The sequence below is a fragment of the Lethenteron reissneri genome, chromosome 10 (assembly GCF_015708825.2).
Source record: "Lethenteron reissneri isolate LAM-NWPU_2019-01 chromosome 10, ASM1570882v1, whole genome shotgun sequence".
Classification (NCBI taxonomy): domain Eukaryota; kingdom Metazoa; phylum Chordata; class Hyperoartia; order Petromyzontiformes; family Petromyzontidae; genus Lethenteron; species Lethenteron reissneri.
Genome location: NC_083788.1, coordinates 8,708,939 through 8,726,051, shown reverse-complemented (window position 1 = coordinate 8,726,051; position 17,113 = coordinate 8,708,939). Strand labels below are relative to the sequence as shown.

The following is a 17,113-nucleotide window of genomic DNA, read 5'->3' as shown; positions in this document are numbered from 1 at the left end:
TACAGGCAGTCGTGGGTTCGATCCCGACTTTGACGCCTGCTGTATATTTAGAGTTTGTAAGTCTCTCTCTCTCCTTGGTCGTGTGGATTTTCCTCCGGTTTTTCCCCCTCCACATTTAGAATCCACGTGCGTTTAGAGTATATTTGGCCGCTATAGATTTTCAGAAGCCACTTCGTTGAGCTATCATTTGTGGCCAGGTCGCTTCTAAAAAAGTGCTATGTATCTCAGTCGACTTTACCTGGGGAAAAAAAAGTGTATAGATGTATAATTTGTATCGTGATCAATATATGTTATTTATTTGCCTTTGGAAACCATTTTCAATCTGCAGATGGTTCTGCAATTTGGAAGTTTTGTCAACTTTGCCAACTTGCCTTTTTGTCCACCAATGCTTGATTTGTTTTGTCCCAATCGACTGCAATGCGACTTAACGCCGTCAATGAACTCTGCTCTCGGACCGAAGCTAAGCAGTTAGTGAAACAACACTTTTGAACCCTGGATCTTGAAACTGAATTTTTTTGTATTTATATGTATTTTCATGGGATTTTTTTCTCTCGTGCAATTGTCATTTCTAACCTTTGCTTTTCTTATGGCTTTGTTGGTGCTTGCGTGTGTACATTTGTGGTGCTAAGTTGACCGAGGCATTTGTTTTAATCTTTCAACAGACAAGAGCTAATCGCTTAGGTCCCGTACAAGGTGCTTGTGTTGGCTGTCTCGCTCATGAATGTGTCACATTTACCTCACCCTTGTCTTCACGTGAATTGAGAGGGGTAAAAATCCATTCGCTGCTGTCTAACAACGTTCTTACCTTTTTTTGTAGGACTGGGTGGGGTTTCATGTTTCTTAATACATTTCTCAGATTTTTAAGGGCACTTTTTTAAGTTGCCGAATGATCAACTTTATTTATACCAGCCGACGCTTGAATTCGTTTTTTCTGCAGTTTAGAAATGTCTTTTATTTCGTCCTAGGCTACCATACGAATACAACAATTATCGTCGTTTTATATTGCCAGATTCGTACGTGATTATTCACCGATGACTCTCTCATCATGTCTGATATAATTTCGCACATTCATAAAGCACCTCACGCACCCGCCTGGGAATATTGTTCCCGGTTGAGAACCACCACTCGAGGTCAACCCCGTCTCAAAAAATGTTTATTCGGTGCAAGTGTGTGGAGACAAAATGCGGCCGTGCGTGGTACTGGCCAACCCATCCACCCACCCACCCACCCCCCTCATTGTGCCGTACGGGGGCCTTCACAGGGACTGCGAGCTAACAGTCAATGTTGCCCCCCAAATGTTTCGCTCCGGATGATCGCTACACAGTATGACCTGTGCTGATCTTAAAGGTGCATTGAAAAATTATAATACTCCGATTGATGCTCCTGCTGTTGTGGAGTGACTCATGCAGCCAGCTATGGCTGCAGGGTTTTGGTAGTACATGTTGTTTATGCCATTGTGAAAATTCCGTCACAGTTCCTATGATTGCTTTTTCATTGCTTTCATGGCTTTATTTTGGTGATTTCGAAAAGTGTATTGGTTTAGCCATGTTTGTTTGTTGTAGTACAGAGTTAGACTGATGGCCTTAATCTAAGTTGTCTTGTGGCTGTTGTTGTTTGACTTGCATCCCACTGGGATTTTTGCACACAGCGTTGGTGTACGGTGTTTTTTTCTGCAATATTTTGCTGTCTTTTCTTGGATTTTCTGTTTGCACTTAGTCACATATTCACTTTAAGATGTTTTTTGTTCATGTTTTTTTGTTTGTTGCGGTTGCACCCGATTCAAGAGCCGAATGGCTCACAGGGCTATACCTAATAAATGAACTTGAAATAACGGAAGTTACTTCAAGGCTTTAACAACAAGGGGGGGGGGGGTCTTTGTGGCTTCGTTCGGCACTGCAGAAGGCCAAAGCGCCCAGGGGATGGCGCTCGTGCGACGCCACAACAATCAAAACATCTGGCCCTGTAGCAGAGGTCGCAACCGGGTACCCGATACCCGTACCCTACCCGATACCCTGGTGCGGCCGGGTACGGGTAGACCGTGAGTCACTGGTGAGTAACCGTTTGTCACTCATTTCCCAACGTTTTGTCTCTTCTCACAATTCAAGTTCCTAGAATCAACCCACACGAGCCTGCAACATGGCTTCGTCCCAGAGGTCGCAATCAGGTACCCGATACACGTACCCTACCCGTACCCGGCCGGGTAGGGTACGGGTACGGCCGGGTATGGGTACCCGTTTGCGACCCTGGTGCGGCCGGGTACGGGTAAGGAATCAAAACCCGTTTGCGACCTCTGCCCTGTAGTGCTGTCACAGGATGACATGAATATGCGACAGAATGACAATTATACTGGTAGGAACCTCCTGGTTACACAAGCCCACAGGGGATTATTGTGTCCGTCCGTCGTGCAGGGAGGGGCTGGGTGGGGAGGGGCTGAGTGGGGAGGGGAGGGTGGGGCTGGGTGGGGAGGGGCTGGGTGGGGAGGGGAGGGTTGGGAGGAGCTGGGTGGGGAGGGTGGGGAGGGGCTGGGTGGGGAGGGGAGGGTGGGGCTGGGTGGGGGATGGGAGGGGAGGGGCTGAGTGGGGAGGGGCTGGTCACCCCGTGCTGCCCTTATAAAACTCAACGTTTAACCTACTCACGCCGGCTTGTGCCCGCCCTCACAGTCGGCCATATTTGCGGAATACACCACGCCGCCGTTGACCCTGGCCATTGACCGAGCAACCCAACGTTCCTACCAGCTCCCTCCGCAGGAATGTGTTACACGGTGCCGGATTAAGCTAGTGCAGGGCCTGTAGCATATGTTATAAAGGGGCCCCTAAATAAATAAATCACAAATGTTAAAACACACATTTTTTTAAATTACATAGTAATTGTATTTTTTTCATGTGCTATACAGCTAGATAATACGACAAATCGCTAACCTTAAACACCCAGTCTACCTTCTCCCCATATTTGTTACTTCAAATTGGGTGAAGTTGTTCGCACGCTTTGCGGATTTCTCAGGTGACTAGTTGGGTGACTGCTGTCGTTAGATTTTCACGTTTTAAGTTTAAGAAATGACCACTCACCATCTTGGGATATGCTAAATACAATATAATGGAACCGACTGCAATAACAAGATCTAGATGAGGACTTTTTGCCCAGTTGATGAACAGACCTCCATGGTGTTACGTTGAATGTTTGTATCGCAGTGACCGCCAAACTAATCTGTGAACTTGGGTTCCGTTTTTTGCAACATCATCCTGTAACTGATACGAGCGTGTGTGTGTGTGTGTACGTGCAACTGTTTGGCTTCAAAGGACAAAATAAACTCCTTAAAAAAATTCAACGATTTTAAACTCACGGTCGAGAAGGACGTCAATGATGCGACGCCTGCTCCCACATCAACGCTTACTTGAATTCATTGATTACTTTATAAATGAATCTTCAATGTACAACTATTGTTTGTGTGGAGTGAGGGTGCCAGTAACTCGTCGACACAGAGCAGGCGCGCGCCTGAGACACGTGCCACCTGCTTCTTGGGCGAAGCGATTGGAGAGTTTAGAGGCACGCGGCGTTTTTTGACCTACACAAATAAATATATAAATAATGTGGCGTCCATACAAAATGTGAATTGCTTTAAAGTAGCGAATTGATTGATTAATCGATGCCGGTTTTGATACAGGCATGCATTGTCACCGGATCGGAGCACGTGTGCAAAATATGGAATTGATTAGACAACGGGAAGTGAACTAAATTTTGACTACAAGATTTGACCACGACACAGGAATCAATTTAAGTTAAACCGTTGAAATAAAACCGTAGATAAAAAGGACTCCCCATCACTTGCTCTGCACGTTTTTAATCGCGAAAAAGGATCAAATGGGCTTGGTCATTTTGGTAAACACAACAGTGCGGTATCGTTTACCGAGGCGTGCTGGAAGCTTTCGGGAATTGCAAATCTGTTTCGTGAACAAACTCCCAGAATGCGGCGCGAAAAGCAATGCAACACAAAAGCCCGAAACGACGAGAGCAGCGGTACAACTTGAAAAACGGCACCACAACCACAACCGTCTGCAGTAACATCGTGGCGGTTGTTGGACAGGCTACATCCATCAAACTGCTTAAATGCCAAATCTCTCACTTTGCTTCTAATAAAAAAAACACCCCGTATGCTTTTATGAATTCTACATCGCATTTTTATACAAAACAGATACCACCCCCTAAAGAGTGAAGAATAAAGCTTCCTGATTTGGCAACAATGTCCATCTGGCCACGAAAAGATGTCTGCGACCAAAGAGGGTACACCGTTTTTGTACAACCATTCGACGATATTTTCACTCGGCTTACACGTTTATTAGAATGAGCTGATCCATGGAAAATTGGGAATTATCAACCAAAAACGGCAGCAGTTGAAGTTCCCGTGGTGACGTGGATCGAAAATCATGGGATGAGCAGTTTAATAAATAATATTGAGCAACACCTGTGCCAAACTCTCGTCTTTACCCTCCCCCTCCACATCAGACTACCAATTGAAAGTCGCAGGGCAAACACATTACATCCACCAATAGCATCCTGCCGTATATGGAGCGTCTCTGTACAGAATTACGGAACTACTATATATGGCCATTTGTTAAGAAAATACCCCGTAAAAGGCAAGTCTCGACACTATATTGTGGTCACTTGCCTGCATTGCAAGATTGTGAAACGATCGTGGTGTTTTATAACCTCTCACCCCCCTTTGCCTTCTAATCACGATTGACCTTGCATACCTGTATTTTATAATCCCAATAAACATTTTCGTTTCAACAATGAGCCATTCCTGGGGCCAGAATCGATTTTAAATGACCCAGAGCCGCTAGAACTTCTAGTCTAGAATCACTGCGGATGATTCGGAGACCACTCGGCCATTCTTGGTCTCGATGGTCTTGATCACCACCGTTTTTCTGAACTCTTGTTCTGGTGGTTCGCTGGCCACTGTCACGCTTCTTCCAAGGGTTCCGTTCATTCTTGCGCTTGCTTCAAATACCCCGTTGTCTGTTTAAGGAGAACGCACGTGTGAGAGCCAACGCAAAAAAAAACTTCAATAATATTTCATACGAGTTTGTGTTTTAGATGAGGGCTTAATTTCAAAAATGTCTGGAATGCTGCTCGACCACCTTTAACTTACGGATCATCGGTATAAGGGACTACCACTAGAAACAGGTTCATGGTAATCTTCTAATTAGTAATATTTTTTTACAAATTGACTATTGCAACGCCTTGCTTTCCAGAGACCTGAGTAATCTCCCTAGGAGACTGCAATCTGTCCAAATTGTGGCCACCAGAGTGCTCACTCACGCTTCTTTTCAGGGGATCCTATCGAACCTGTGATCACGTCTTTGCACTGGTTTCCTGCATTGAATGTAAGTATTCTTCTACTTTTTTGGCTTCGAATGGACATCGCTTTCATATCCCCGGAGTTCATGCAGTCATACACTCTGCTAAGATCTCTGAAATCTACCGATTGTGCCCCGAGTCAGTGTGACAGCGCTCCAGGCTTCAAACCTGGGGTGACCAGCAGGCTTTAATTTCCACTGCGACCAGGCTCTGGAATTCCCCACCCTAGGAGGTCATGAACTTGCAATTGATGGGAGGATATTTAAGTCCTGGCTGAAGAGCCCATATTAAAAACGTCTTCATCTTGTTTCTCTTGTTTCCCTGTCTCCCGGGTTATTCCTTATTGTTTTCCTTTACATGCATGGTATTGTTATTAGTCATATGAACAGGATCATGGGGACAATAGTATCAAAGACTAAGGTAATTAATGTGGAAATCCAAAATATGCTGGACTGTTTCAGCTGAAATTAAGCACTAGATATAACTATCGTACATGGATACGGTTGTTAAATATAAACATAGGTGATAGATGTGAAATTATTCTAACAGTTTGAGGATGATGCACCTGCATTCATCTTTAAAATATTATTTTTTGTAAAAACATGATTTTTGCCAATTTAGCGGCAGTAGTCAGTTCAAGCTTTTTTTTATTTCTTCAACCATTCAATAATTAAGGGAGATGCTAAAATATAATTTAACAAAGCATATCCATATAATAATAAGTTATGAAGGCCCATGCAGCTCCATTTACCCTACAGTTGGCAGTAATTTTGGAACATTTTCTGACATCGTTTGACTGTCACAATGGGGTTAAATCCTCACGGAGAGCTCTTACCCAGAGAGTCGTACGCATTGTTGTTGTTGCTGCTGCTGCTGTTGCTTTTCGAATCTTTGCCGTGTCTGCCGCCAATATGTTGCCCATAGCTCCCACCTCGTCTTTCTCTCACACCCCCGCCGGGCTCCGGTGAGGATGAGGCAACGCCGCCTCCCCCGCGTGATGCAAATATATTGAGCCTACGAACACACGTGGAGATTATCTTGAACAAAAATATCTCGGCAAAAAGCAATCGTTTTACAAATTGGGGAAATTAGTACAAACGGAGTATGTGTGTTTGTTGAACTTCGTTCGCACCATACTTAGCCCACTGTGCTAATCGGAGTAGGCGGAAGAAGGGCAACAAAATATCCATTATGTCAAGATCCATTGTGTCAATATTTTTGTTACTGACAGTAATACAATGCAATCGTGAACGTACTATGAACGCAAACAGACGAGTCCCATGCAAACTGAAAAATCGTGGTAATAAAAAACCAGTCGATGTATAAGTTAATAACGTACAACTGATGTTAAGTGGCCAGGAGATGGCCGTACTGAGTGACTATTCTGTGTATATGGGTTTCCTCTGGCTACCAGCCACCCCCATCACCCAATGCTCAACATTCATCAATGCAACTGGATAAACATTCCAATGCATGAGGATCCTCATGAAAAGAGTCTCGACTGAAGTTTGTTCCGGATCGACGTATCTCTGGAGACGCTACATTGTATTACCCCCTTGAAAAGCAGAGCCATGCCACTCACGTCACTGCAATTAATGCATTTTTAGTCCCACCCCTGGCCTGCTCTGCCCCCAAATCAGATCTGGATGTCTTGGGGCCAGTCTAGCGTGGGTTTGTTTCTGGCTCGCCCCTGCCAATCGCAAGCGGACAACCAGCTGTACCGTGAGAGCCCTGTACTGGCTCCTACTTCAGATGTGCCAAGTGGAACGTTGTCAAAGAGTAACAGGAAGTGCAATCACCTAGCTTCCTCTCCCTCCAGAAGCTTGCGGTAGGTCAAGATCTCCGTGTCCAGGGCCAGTTTGATGTTCATTAAATCCGTGAAGTCGCGCACGTGCTTGACCATGTCATGCTTGGCTGTTGCCAGGGCCTCTTCCAGCTTTGCTACGGCTGCCTTTGCCTCGCCGATGTTCTTCGCACCGCCTTCCTCTCGCTCAGAAATTGCCGCCTCCAGTTTCTCTCGCTGAAACAAAAACAAAAAACATCGTACGCACGTCCATTGATTGATTTATTTTTACAAGGAACGATGAGATGGCAGAGCGACAATGGATTTTTCATTCTCAAATTTGTCCGTACGGAGCTCCCAGTGCAACGTGGGTTTTCTCCAGAGCCTTGTTTGTACTTTTATTGGAGATTTGAGAGTCTAGAAATACCAGCTTTCGTCGGTTTGGGCTGTGCAATAGGCAAGAGATGGCAGCAGCAGACCCAATGTGTGTTGGTTTTCTCTGGGTACTGCATTTTCCTCTTCACACGTCCAACACAAAAACATGGGTAGGACTTTCCTGGGTCTCGGGACTCACTGCAACTTTCTTGGGTAAATAAAGGATATTATTATTCCTAATAGACGCAAGTTGTTGTAACTAGTAATTCAACACAATAATAAAAGCACTATTCGTGTGTTTCAAGATCTGTGCTGTTTGTACCACTTCCAGTATGTGTTTTTTATTGGGTGCAATTGTGAACAACAGCTATATGGGACATTACGTACTCGGCATAATAATTGGTTCACTGCAGCTCAAAGACATTTAAACCGCGTGAACTCCAAACCCATTTCAAGACGATAATCCTTACCTGCTTTTTCAAGATGTCGAGTTCCGAATTGATCTGGTGGATCTGACGTTTTATGTCGTTGATTTCGGTCTTGGCTTTGCGCAGCTCCTCGCCACTTCGATCGCTCTCTGAGCGGAGTTTGTCAAACTGGAGTAAAACACGGACGACAACCAAACATTTAAATGTTTTAAATGTCAATTTGACAATTACAAGCCAACATTTTTTTTAAGTGGTCGTATTCTCCCAGGCAATGCTTTACATTTTCCAGTTGACCTCGTGGATTTGTCTCCGGGTCCTCCGGTTTTTCCCTCCATATTTAGAATCACGCGTTGAGAGCATTTGACTACTGGACATTTCCACATAATAAGCCACTTCGTTGAGCTATCATTTATGGCCAGGTCGCTTCTGAAAAAGAGCTATGTAGCACCGTGGGCTCACCAGGTTAAATAAAAATAGGTTACATTTCGATTTAAAGCTTTCGTGACTGCAGGGATTCATATTCTTGGTTCTTTCGGTAAAGTCACGTAGAAGGGTAATAATACAATAATAAAAATAAAACAATTAAATTCTCACGACGTTTTCATTGCAACACAAGCCATCATCAGGTGTGAAAACACAGCAAGAACATTTTTAAAAAGTGGCGGTTTTTTCTTAAGAAAAAACTTGGAAAAAATTCGGATGATGATTGCTTGTGTTGCAATCGAAACGTCGTGAGAATTTTATTGTTTTATTTTATTATTTCCCTTCTACGTGACTTTACCGAAAGAACCAAGAATATAAAAATAGGTTGTATGTTAAAAATAGGCTATAGGTTACTTCACTCCTAAGGTGAGGCAAATTATCTAGCCATTCTAAAAAACCTCCTTTTCCACTACACAACCTGCTGAGCTAGCCCAGCTCCGCAGGTACCGGGTTGTTTTTCCACTGCCGAACCCGAGCGGTGCTGTCTGATGTTAAAATGTCTCATTGATTGATTCCTGGAATGTAGCCAGTGGAAAACCATGTGTACTGTGAGGGCCCTGCACTGGTTTGGCTCGGATGTGCCAGTGGATAAGGGGTTGTGGTGCATCTGAATCAGAATCTCTATTTATTCTGGAGAAATCCGATTATCTAAGTCATGCAAACTCTTTGTTGTAGTCTACTGAAGGATGCTCCCAAAAGTCATGCCTCCTATTGTTTCTCAATAACTTTTTTTTTATTGAGCGGAACTTGTTATATTTATTCTTATATTAACATTTGGAGGCTTAAAAATAGCCATCCTTTCTTGCACTCCTGCCAATGTGGAACACAGGTTGTTCAGCACTCCATCTTGGTGAAGTGATCCCTCTATCCAATAACCGTTTATAAACAACACCGTTGACAGCGCCGTTATTTTCTAAACAATTCCTCGTGTATGCTGTGCGTTGCGGAGCTCAACAGACTAAACACTTAAGGAGGTCAGATCTGGGGCCTATGGTTTGGGTGACACCATCTACCTGATCTGCAATGGCCTTAATGTTCGTAGCCTCATGTGTGGACTGGCATTTTGCGTTAAATTACTCCCAACGTGACAATGTGATGTTGGAGAAAGCTTCGACTCGTTGTCCTCAATCTGGATATGTAATGTGCGGACGTTCAACAAACGATTGCGCAACCCTTTGGGCTGGCGTAATCCATTTTGGCAGCGTGCAAAATTAATGAATAAAATCACCTTCTGCTTGTATATTGCTTCCGCTTCAGCTTGGCTTTGGGACATGATGAACTCGTACTGCTTTCGTACTTCAGAAATAATCCCATCCATGTCCAGGCTCCGCCTGTTGTCGATCTCTACGAGAACATTGGTGTTCTTGATCTGCGCCTCCAACTCGCGTAGCTCCTGTTAATGGACAACATGGATCAGTTTCCTGTATGAATGGGGAGGGTGAGCATATCTCCTCCGAGAACAAGAAGCCTTGAGTAATGTTTTTATTCAATTTTATGCGCTTCATATTTAAACGTGGTGTAACCATTTTGCCATTACGAGACATCTGCAAATCACAGGGTGCATCCCGTTCACCGCTGAATCTTGTAATGCGCAAGCATCTCAACGTCATTTTTTTTATTGAGAAAGACATAGCACCGTTGTTTTTAAAGATGTTGTACTCACCGCAGAGAACTGTAGTGAAGGAGGCTGGTGTGTATCTGGAACTCAACCCTAAATCCATAACCCTCTGCCCAATTCCCAATATCTTTTAACAAAACAAAGATACGAAAGCCAACGACCTTTCATGTCTCCACTTAAATCCAAGGTCTGTGATTGGATGAAAATATGCTGTATAACTGAATAAAACATTATAATTAAAATGTATGTATGTACGTATGTATGTATGTTGAACTTCTTTCACACCGTACATAGCCAACCATGGTAATAGGAAGTGCAGGAAATTATGCTGTTGCTGCTTTTGATTGTGCTGATGATGGTGGTGCTTCTGATGATACTATTGTTAATTGTGTAGAAGGTACCGCTTCTAATGCAATTACTGATCATACTGATGCTGCTGATGTTGCTGATATTGCTGCTTCTGACGATCATGATGCTGCTGCTGATGATAATGATGATGATGCGGAGAGATAGGGAACAGAGGCAGAACTTTCTGCTGAACTAAAAATGAAAGAATGAAAATGGTGCCGGAGACTGTGACATCACCGCATCTGCAGGGGACATCGGTAACTTTGTAAACATCAACAAACGGAACTCACCTGTGCGAAGGCTTCCCTGAGAAAATGTATGTCCTCAATAAGACCCTGAATTTTGGCTTCAAGCTCAATTTTGACAAAGCTAGCTTCAACAGCTTCCTACCGAAAGAAAAACAAAAGTACAGTCATTACATGATAAACATTCGTTTTTGCACGTACAATGGTATGCACGTTGTGTTTTTTGATGCACAATGATCCGTTTATAATTGAGAGATGGAATGGTGATGGTTTTGGGGGGGGGGAGGAGGAGGCCTTCATCCAGCAGAAGTTTGACCAGTGCTGAGGGTGAATATCCAAGTGACAAACTTTACCTTCTTCACCAGTTCATGTTCTTCCACCTTTTTCTTACGAGTAGCAACTTCCACTTGATATCTTTGAGAGAAAGAGAGAGGGAGAGAGAACAATGGAATAACAAGGCCATGGTTTATTCATGTTCAATATTTGGCTGCTATATACATTTCCACACGATAAGCCGCTTCATTGAGCTTTCGCGACCAGGTCGTTTCTGAATAAGAGCCATATAGCTCAGCAAGCCTTACCGAGTACAAATAAAGTTTAGTTTCATCTTCTTGGTTCTTTCAGTAAAGTCACGTAGAAGGGAAGTAATAAAATAATAAAAATAAAACATAATAAAACAATTTTTATTTTAGTTTTATTTTTATTATTTAAAGTCACGTAGAAGGGAAGTAATAAAATAATAAAAATAAAACATAATAAAACAATTTTTTTGTTTTATTTTTATTATTGTATTACTTCCCTTCTACGTGACTTTACCGAAAGAACCAAGAAGATGAATCCCTGCAGTCACGAAAGCTTTAAATTGAAGTTTAGTTTCGTTTAGTATCCCAGTTCCCATAATTGTTGGTTCATTCAATTAAAAGTTCATCTCACTTGCTGCTGAAGTCCTTGCCGGCATGCTTTATCATTTGCAGGTCACTGTTCATTCTGGCTCCATTATGACCCAGACTCTGCAGCTGTCTCCTCAGTTCCTCGATGTAGACTTCGAACAACTCGTCCATGTTACAGTCGACCTTTCCCTTATCCTGCAGCACATACCACTGCGCCTCCAACACCTTGTTCTGCTGTTCAAGGATGCGCACCTACGCAACGGGAACACGCACGGGCACACATTGAGGCCCTCTTCATTTGAAGTACAGGTCTGTACAGGCACGAAAAAATTGTTTCACGTTCTATATTATTTGGCCCATTGGTTTGCAAGTATTTGATTTTTAAAATTAAATATACATGAACAAAAATGTTGTGAAATTGTAGTTATCGTTTTCGTATTTCATTTCTTTGGATTTATGCAGACAATAAATTTTTTGTTTACTGTACATAGTGATAAAATGCAACTACTGCATCTCAAGGGGTTTTTACAACAAGTTGGCAAATGTAGTACATCATTGGTTAATGGGGAGGGTTGTTTAAGGAAAGGTGCGATTAAAGACATATTGCAGAAAGGGGATCGTCAGTCGTGGGTTAAGGTTAAGAAGCAGTTATTGAGCCTGGACTTGCACAGGTAGCAGTAGTTGGCAGCACAGAAGCTCGGGAAGGAATTCCAGTCCAGAGGGGGGCAGGTGTGAGTGAGGGCTTTGGCGGCCTTACAAAAATCTTGGGAGAGCAGATGTTTTTTTTAATCAGGGAGGAAGACTTCAGTTTTGGATATGTTCAGCTGGAGGAAGAGTCAACCAATCCAGCATGAGACTGCTTTAAGATGGTATATGACAGTAGACAAGAATTTTTTTGTGCAGAGTTGACATATATATGACTGTATATGTATCCATAATAGAGGTTTTTGGGTAAGATGGGGTAAACATTATGGTGTCGTTAAACCCGCCACCACCCGACACAGCCAATTAGTACTGTATATGTAGTTTGGAGTCATCAGCGTAGGAATGGTGGCTATTGTTGAAGCTGGAGATGTATGTTGAACACCGTTCGTACCGTACATATGTCGCTCACCGCGTTAATCAGAGGTGCGGAGATGATGATGTTGTCAAGTGGAGGAACCTATTGAAGCTAGCTTTACCCCATTCCCCATCACCAACTCCATCCCTCTTCCCAAACCTCCCAACCCACCCATCGCACTCGCTCATCATCAACCGCTCACTGTCACTCTCATCATCGTTGACTTCACGCATCATCATCATCATCTTCCTCAGGCACCACCATCGTTCGCATCGACGCATCTCGTCATGCTATTCTGCCGTGCACATAGCAAATTGTTTGTTCAGCGCCGTTAGTGAAGGCGCTGTATACATTGAAATAAGTCCCGCGGCATAACGTGGCACAGACGCTTCGGAGAGGAGGGCAGCCCTCGTTATGGAAAGCACAGATGGGATTTCGATTTAAAGCTTTCGTGACTGCATGGATTCATATTCTTGGTTCTTTCGGTAAAGTCACGTAAAAGGGAAATAATAAAATAATAAAAATAAAACATAATAAGATACAATTCTCACGACGTTTCGGCCACAACGCAAGCAGCCGTCCTCAGGTGAAGAACAGGGATGTCAGAAAGACAGCATCCTAACATTAGGACTGTTCTTCACCTGAGGACCTGTTCTTCACCTGAGGACCTGAGGACTGCTGCTTGCGTTGTGGCCGAAACGTCGTGAGAATTTTATCTTATTATGTTTCATTTTTATTATTTTATTATTTCCCTTCTCCGTGACTTTACCGAAAGAACCAAGAATACAGATGGGTTTGATGTTAAGAGATGGGTGTGCTTTGAGATGCGTACTTGTGCATGGTTATTCGGGCGGTCACATCCGATGGAGTAGGTCAATGGCGTTAAGAGTGAGAAGATTATTAAGTTGTGAGGAACGACGGTGTGACTCATCACATCTCTGGAATCGCCATGGGAGAGTACCCATGATAGGACGTTTTCAAGGAACGGGAAGGGCTGTATGTTTGTATGAACTTCTTTCGCACCGTACGTAGCCAACCGCGCTAATCTGAGGTACTGTACTGTCATGTGTGCAATAATATGCATGTCAGTTCCATGTTACTGGCGGAACAAAATCTGAGATGTGGTCCGGCAATAGAAGAAAATACTTAGCAGGCAAATTTGGACAGCTGTCAAGTTCCTTTACGCAGTAGTTTTACATTCAATACGCATCACTTTTGCGTTGTTTGTTTTTGTAACGTGCTGACTTGTCCCTACTGGACATCTGTGAAAAATTGCTTGATTGTTCGTCGGATTCTTCCAGTACAAATTTTTTTTTTTATCTGACAAATAAATAAAAATGCACCGTTCAGAAAAGCTTGACTTTTATCACACGCGCGCACGCACCACACAACGCGCATGCTGCATCGGTTGGGACAACGCGTGTGTGTGTGTGTGGTGGTATTGCTGGTGGTGATACCTTATCAATGAAGTTTGCAAATCGATTGTTGAGCATCTTAATTTCCTCCTTCTCCTGGGCCCGAATCGGCAGGACGGAGCGGTCGATCTCCACGACGGCGACGGGAACGCGCGCGCGTACGTTCGACGAGCCCCTTCCATAGCCGCCGGTGTACGCAGAGCCACCGGTGTACGCAGAGCCACCGGTGTACGCAGAGCCACCGGTGTACGCAGAGCCACCGGTGTACGCAGAGCCACCACCGCCACCGCCACCACCCCGGTAGCCCAGGAGGAGGGCGCTTCTCCTGCCGACAACGCCGGGCACGCTCGATTTGCTCCACGTCCCTCGTTCACTTCGCGGCTGGCTGCTGTCGAGTCCGGCGAAGGAGCGGCTGGTAAATTGGCCGCCGCTGCCGCTACCGCCACGACCACTACCACCACCCTGGTGGGGTCCGACGCCGCGCACGAACCCAGCGGTCGTGGCGAAATTTGGAAAATTGGAGGACATCACCGGCCGGCGTCTTGGGGCGAATAATAATAATGTCACGCAGAGCTGCAAAAACTCCCCCTTGTTTTTGTGTCTTCGTTTGAAGGGCCGTATAACGCGGGAGGAGGAGGGTTGGGAGTGAGTGGGTAACGATGAGAACTGGAATCCGTTTGCTGCGTGGTGTCAGTGGAGGAGGAATACGACCAAATGGGACCCCTCCTTTTGCAGAAATATCGGAAGGCGCGCAAGTTAAACGCCCATCGGTGAGGACCGGAGGCTATTTTGGTCTTTGGTTGTCGACGGTGAATTATTATTATTGCTTATACACCGCGGAAGAAGGTTACAACACCCCGTACGAATGCAGGGTGCTTGCAAACAAAAAGAAAATGTTAACACTTAGGGAAAGAAACAAAGAGTATGGATTCCTGCAGTCACGAAAGACTTACGTGGGGCTATGGGTGTTTGTTGCAAATTCTCAGAAGTGTTAAAATATTTTTTAAGCACCCTGTAATAAAAAATAATTACGCTCCAGCGACTAAAGTAAATGTATGTGTGTGTACTCTGTGTATGCATAGAGTGTCGGATGAAGCGAGTGAGGGGCCTGTAGCATACGTTGTTATATATGGGCCCTAAATTTAAATAAACATTAAAACACGTAACATTTTTACTTGCATAGTAAAGTAATTGTATTTTTGTCATTTGCTATACAGCCAGATAATACGACAAATCGCTAACTTTAAACACCCAGTCGTTCATAAAAGTTGAAGGCGGTATAGTACTATAGTAATAGAGCAAGTGCAGAATCACTGAAACGGAATTGATAGCTTGAAAGCATTTAGCGCGGGACCCGTGAAAGTGCGGGACCCGAAGCATTATGTAGCTACTTTTGCTACTAGGATATAATCCGGCACTGTATGCATACTACTTTGTTTTTTACTCCATGTTCAAAAAGACTCATTTATACCGTACATCGCAAGAAATTAGCTTCTTGGACAATTATTTCTTAGACCAGTGATTCTTAACCTTTTCTGCAACCTTGCACCCCTTTAGTTCGCAATAGTAAAAACAAAAATGTGTAATGCTAATACATAGGTTTTATGAAACAACGTAGTTGTACTTGTGTTTCGTTGACTTACCTTAAAACAAGAAAAATAATCTGGCATGTCTAGCACCACCACCAGAAAGGGCATCTCGCACGCCCAGGGTTTGCGTGCACCCCAGGGTAAAGAACCACTGGCTTTAGACCATACTCGTACAGCACGCGGCATGTTGTTTTAACTTGCAACTCAATGCAAATACACGTGCAGTTGATGCGCCTTTATATTGGTACGCCTGTCATGTTCAATGTCTCTACTGGAGTCTGCGAAGACCTTCATAGCTCATCGGATTTCTCCACTTGGATATAACCATTCGGATTTCTGACTTCCACCACAGCGTTCAAAACGGATTATGTAAACACGGCAGAAAATGACTCTGCAACCTAGTAATATATACATTCGTAACGAATCCTGTACTAATTATGTAATATTGTCGGAATGGAACCAAGTAAGAATTTTTTTTAAATCATGCATTTTGAGCACTTTAATCCATCATGATAATGTACAGTCAATTTCGTCGCACAACAGTACTTTCATATTGAAACTTAACATTGCTTTGAAGTATCTCGTATATAGTATGCCTTAACACTGTACTGTGCATTTGTGGAAGCCAGGTAGGTTGTGTGAAGTTGCTAAGTAAATTCACCAAAAAACATTGCACGACCTTAAACACCGCACCCCGCTACGGCTGCAACTGTCCTGCCACCGCCTATTTCATTTTCAAAAATCCAGTTTCTCCGGTCGAGAAGCTGCTTGCAAAATGCCCCAGGGCGACACACCTTTATTGAAACGAAAGAACGCAACACATCTGTTCATACCTACCACTCACTGCCTTCAAAGGAAACATATAATGGAGTGGATAATAAAAGTTGGAGACGGACACTTATTGATACCGTGGTGTCTGATAATTATATTAAAACGTTTAGTGTGATAACCCGCTTTACGTGGGCATATCAATAGTTACCTATGAGTAGGTGTTACGTAACACACCCTTCCATATTAAAAAATGTGTTTCTAATTCCAATCTATTGTATTAAGAGTACTGTATTACAGTACAGTGTTATAAAATGTTGCTGGTACATTGCATTTAGTGATGTATTCCTGGGCTTAATTATAATTTCAACAGGGTTAAAGGATAATCAATTAGGTTCCGGATCAAAGGAAATTTCAAATGTTTTAAATTCCTAGAACCTTATAATTTAAAGACTAGTTTTATGTCTTTTTAATCCTTGCTGTCCAATGATACTGAGAAATACGCTGTGTGAACAAATGTGTTCCGATAGGAGGCACACCATGTGAACCCAAAAGGCACGTTTATTTAGATTTCAATAATAAATCTACAGTATGTTTTTCAGCAAAGGTGAGGTGTTCATTCAGTCGTGCTCGCTGGAACAGTACACAGTTTGAATGTGGCTTTCCATCCTTTTTCTGGTCTCACCTCCACCAGAAATCAAGATCCACGTACCGCCACCATAGCCCGAGTGACAGTAAAAAAATAAGTCGTAAAAA

The 17,113-nt window shown here is 43.5% G+C and overlaps 1 protein-coding gene across 1 annotated transcript; it reads right to left on the bottom strand.

Moving 5' to 3' along the window:
- Positions 1 to 3,831: 3,831 nt before the first annotated feature.
- Positions 3,832 to 14,714, bottom strand: LOC133340953 (keratin, type II cytoskeletal 8-like). Its single transcript, XM_061549497.1, has 9 exons — positions 14,043 to 14,714; positions 11,569 to 11,777; positions 10,989 to 11,049; positions 10,681 to 10,776; positions 9,653 to 9,817; positions 7,984 to 8,109; positions 7,155 to 7,375; positions 6,191 to 6,369; positions 3,832 to 5,013 (listed from the first exon to the last, which is right to left on the bottom strand). Exons 1-9 carry the CDS (start codon positions 14,526 to 14,528, stop codon positions 4,844 to 4,846), a joined length of 1,713 nt encoding a protein of 570 aa, XP_061405481.1. The 5' UTR covers positions 14,529 to 14,714; the 3' UTR covers positions 3,832 to 4,843.
- Between the last annotated feature and the right edge of the window lie 2,399 nt (positions 14,715 to 17,113).

Excerpts from the sequence above, each read along its gene's own strand:
- LOC133340953 (XM_061549497.1), bottom strand. The coding sequence starts at position 14,528 with ATGTCCTCCAATTTTCCAAATTTCGCCACGACCGCTGGGTTCGTGCGC. Across the intron at positions 11,778-14,042 it reads TTGCAAACTTCATTGATAAG|GTGCGCATCCTTGAACAGCA; the intron begins GTATCACCACCA and ends CCCGTTGCGTAG. Across the intron at positions 9,818-10,680 it reads TCAGGGAAGCCTTCGCACAG|GAGCTACGCGAGTTGGAGGC; the intron begins GTGAGTTCCGTT and ends GTCCATTAACAG.